This window comes from Caenorhabditis briggsae, assembly GCF_000004555.2.
Source record: "Caenorhabditis briggsae AF16 supercontig from assembly CB4, cb25.NA_045, whole genome shotgun sequence".
Lineage (NCBI taxonomy): Eukaryota > Metazoa > Nematoda > Chromadorea > Rhabditida > Rhabditidae > Caenorhabditis > Caenorhabditis briggsae.
Window position 1 is genome coordinate 5,580 of NW_025543352.1, and position 3,834 is coordinate 9,413.

At 37.6% G+C, this 3,834-nt stretch overlaps 1 protein-coding gene across 1 annotated transcript; it reads left to right on the plus strand.

Moving 5' to 3' along the window:
• Positions 1-352: 352 nt before the first annotated feature.
• CBG23806 lies at positions 353-2,966 on the plus strand (the record flags this gene model as incomplete). The annotated part of the gene is made up of 5 exons (XM_045240992.1): positions 353-766; positions 817-1,542; positions 1,593-1,948; positions 2,004-2,450; positions 2,651-2,966. The coding sequence occupies 5 exons, from the start codon at positions 353-355 to the stop codon at positions 2,964-2,966; spliced, it is 2,259 nt and encodes a 752-aa protein (XP_045091170.1).
• Between the last annotated feature and the right edge of the window lie 868 nt (positions 2,967-3,834).

Consider the following 3,834-nt stretch of genomic DNA (forward strand, 5'->3'; position numbering starts at 1 on the left):
CGCCAAGCTTGCCGCTTTCAAATAGTGCGGCGGAGCGCACTTGTGTTTTCAGTTGATTTTCGGAGCCAATTTTTTAAAAGAGCTCTTATTTCGTTCAAAATGAATTTTATTCGATGGGAATACCTACGAATTGTAGAAAAACAATTAAAATTGTAGATTTTTGCCGATTCTTCGTTTAAAATAGTGTCATCTCTCTGAATTCGTCCCTTTTCTCAACTAGTTATTTTTATTCATTCATATTTGAGTTGTTTCCTCCGTTCCGCTCCGTTTTTCTTCGCTTTTTCAGGTATTTCTTTGTTGAAACCACGAATTAATCAACTTTTTCCTAGAAATTAATAGTAATAGTTCAGAAATGGGAAATTCCGCTAAGAAAAAATCGGTCAAAAGCAGATTGGCCCGGCAAGCCAACGGCCGGTTGGCCCAGATCAAAAGAGCAGAAAAATTAGAGAGAAGAAACTTGGAAATATCCGTCGAAATAGAAGACAAAAAAAATTTTATCCAAGATATAATTGTTTCTATGGCTTTGATATCGATAGATCTTTCTGAATTCCGCGAGAACTTAGACAAAAAGAATGTTGAGATGGATTCTGTTTTGAAATCGCTAGATGAGAAAGAAATGGAAATAAAACTGGCTGAAAGTGAACTTCGACGGTTGAAAGATCAGCGGCTGTATATGATAAACGAAAACAAAAGGCGAGAAAAACAGTTTCAGAAGAAAATCGAAATTGAGAAACGCGAAATTCAGAAGAGAAACGAAAGTGACAAGGTATTTTATTTTTAGAAAGTAACCTTGCTTCTCATAAGGCGATATTACAGTTAAAAGGCCAGTATTCTATGCCGTTTGATGTATTGAAAGATAGAAAGAGCAAAGTGAATCGATGCAAAGACGTCATCAAATATATCCAACAAGTCGTGTTATCAAATTCTGTTGAGCGATTTCTCAATTTTTTTTTCACCTTTCTGAACGATTCGGATGAATATCAATTTCGATATCAGCTCACTGACGAGGAAACATATTTTGCGAAGCTTCGTTTTCATCTCCCAGATTCATTTTTTAGATCCTTCCAGAAATTCTATTCTCAAATGACTTCTTTCACTTTATTCTCGTCTCGGCACGATATTTCAAAAATTCAAAAGGAACTGTCACTAAATCGTTACTATACTGTTGAATCAGATCAGATCAAAAGAAGGACCCTTTCTGGAGGATTGACAACAGTAAAACGTCCTCTTGTCTTTATCAATGCGTTATCAGAAGTTCTAACTATTCGATTATCTACTATGGCTCGACATTCTAAACTTGAATTCAATGAGTCAACCGGAGATGACATTTGCGTAGCATTAGGTGGAGATAAAGGCGGAGAAGAGACGAAGTTGTTCCTCATTTTTGAGAATATCCAAAAGCCAAATGATTCGCGGGGAATGTTGCTTCTAGGACTTTATACGGGCGATGACAATCACTCAAGTTTGATAAAAAATCTACAAACTGTGTTTTTTCAATTTAATGCTCTCGAAAAAATCACTTATCATGATGGAAGTAGAGAGGTAATTATCAAAGAATCGACACAAATTAATTGAATTTTGATATCATTCAGATCACAAAGATTGTGAGAAAAAAAGTCGTGGGAGATGTTAAATTTTTGTTATCAATTTATGAACATCCCGGTCCACAATCCTTGACTCCCTGCCCAAAATGTGAAGTGAGATACAGTACTCATGGTGCACGAATGGCGACATTAGAATCGTTTTCTTTCGAAAATTCGGCGAAAAAAAGAACGGTAGACAGTTATAAGTCAACTGGAAACCCTCTGGTAGATGTTGATCCGGCAGATGCTGTAATTCCACCGATGCACGTGGTGCAAGGTCTTCTACAAAAGTACGGAATTGATTTTTTTTTGTATGCCACGCCAATATCCTTGATTCTGGTGAAGACGATTCCCATTGAAGATAGGTGAACAGAAAAAGAGACTGAAAGATTTGGAATTCGAAGAAACTATGTACTTGAGAAGAATCGAAAGTTCCACTAAAGAGATTCACGATATTCGTGATATCAAAAACGCCTACATCGAAACTCTTGCCAATGACAACAAGAAGAAGAAGAAGAATTCGTGTGATTCCACATTTTGCGTTGTGACGCATTCCAAAAATCGAGATATCGATAAAGCGACGTACCAATGTGACAGATGTTCGAAAATTTTCCACTTCCTCTGTAATGGAGTATGGACTTTTGATGAGAAAAGTAAAACCAGCCAGGCTGGAAACAATGTCGCATGCTTCGAATGTTCTTATCCTCTTTCGATTGAAGAGCGATTGGAAGAGCTTGAAATCTCGAAGGCGAAGCTAGAAAAATCTTTGGATGATGATCAGGAGACGTGGTGGCAAGTTAGTGAAGAGAGGAGAAAAGCTGAAAAAGTGATAAATGATTGTGGAGATTCAGGAGAATATCGAAAAAAGTTGGACAGTTTTTTCAAAAAGATCGCATGTGAAAACTACAACTGCTCCAAAAACTGGACCGGAAATATGAGCCGACGATTCCTGCGAAAATCCCACATCGATCAAGCAATTGATATCTTTCCTTTTTCTCAGAAACTAGAAGCAATCAGGAATTTCTTATATCAGTTGGAAGCGTTGATGACGTCGTCAAATAATGAAGTAAAAACGGACAAGCAAATTCCGAGATTGAGGAGAAACTTCACAATTTGGTGAAATATCTTCGTGAAGCTCATCCGGAACACTCAGTGAATGTCAAACTCCATCTTCTGACTTCACACTTGCTTGATTTCGTCAAAAAGCACCGTTCGTGGGGCAGAGTCTCAGAACAGGGTATTGAGCATGCTCATTCCGACTTCAAAAAGCTTAATATTCTTCTTGCTCCGATGAAAAATCCGATTTCCAAAGGATATGCCTTTCTCGATGCGTGTACCGGTGCAAATTTCTTGACTGATACCGGTGAAGACTGTAATACTTGATTTTTTACGAGTTTTTATAATAAATCTTGCAAAAAAGTATCAAATTCGAATCAGTTTTGTCGTATTTTGTTTAAACTCGTTATTCGATCCTCGAAATACCTGAAAAAGCGAAGAAAAACGGAGCGGAACGGAAGAAACGACTCAAATATCAATGAGTAAAATAACTAGTTGAGAAAAGGGACGAATTCAGAGAGATGACACTATTTTAAACGAAGAATCGGCAAAAATCTACAATTTTAATTGTTTTTCTACAATTCGTAGGTATTCCCATCGAATAAAATTCATTTTGAACGAAATAAGAGCTCTTTTAAAAAATTGGCTCCGAAAATCAACTGAAAACACAAGTGCGCTCCGCCGCACTATTTGAAAGCGGCAAGCTTGGCGCAATCACCGTTCGGGGGGCTGTGCAATGACCGAAGTTTGAGCAAATTCTCAAACTGTGCCTGAAACACACAAAATCGGAATTTTTGCGAAAAAAATCCGGAAAAAATAGATTTTAACGTTTTTTGAATTTTTCTGAAAATTTCTGAAAAAAATTGACTGAAAATGATTGCAAATTGACAGAGATAAAGAGAAAGAGGAAAATTGGCTGCAAAAAACGGTGAAATTTGAAAGCGGGTGCAACCGCGCCCCCCTGGACGAGCCAATGCAGCCGTCGAAATTAGTCAGCGTAACTGATGCAGTTCTGGGGGGGGGATCGAACATGTGTCAAAACAGAACAAGAGCAGAATCGAACTGCGCGAAATTCGAACTGTCCCTAATTGGAACGCTGTTAGCCATGGGGCGCGCTTGCATTATTTTTGTTTTCTCATTTTTTCCCCGCAAATTTTTATTTTTTCCTTCAAAAAAAAAATATTTTTGTTGTTTT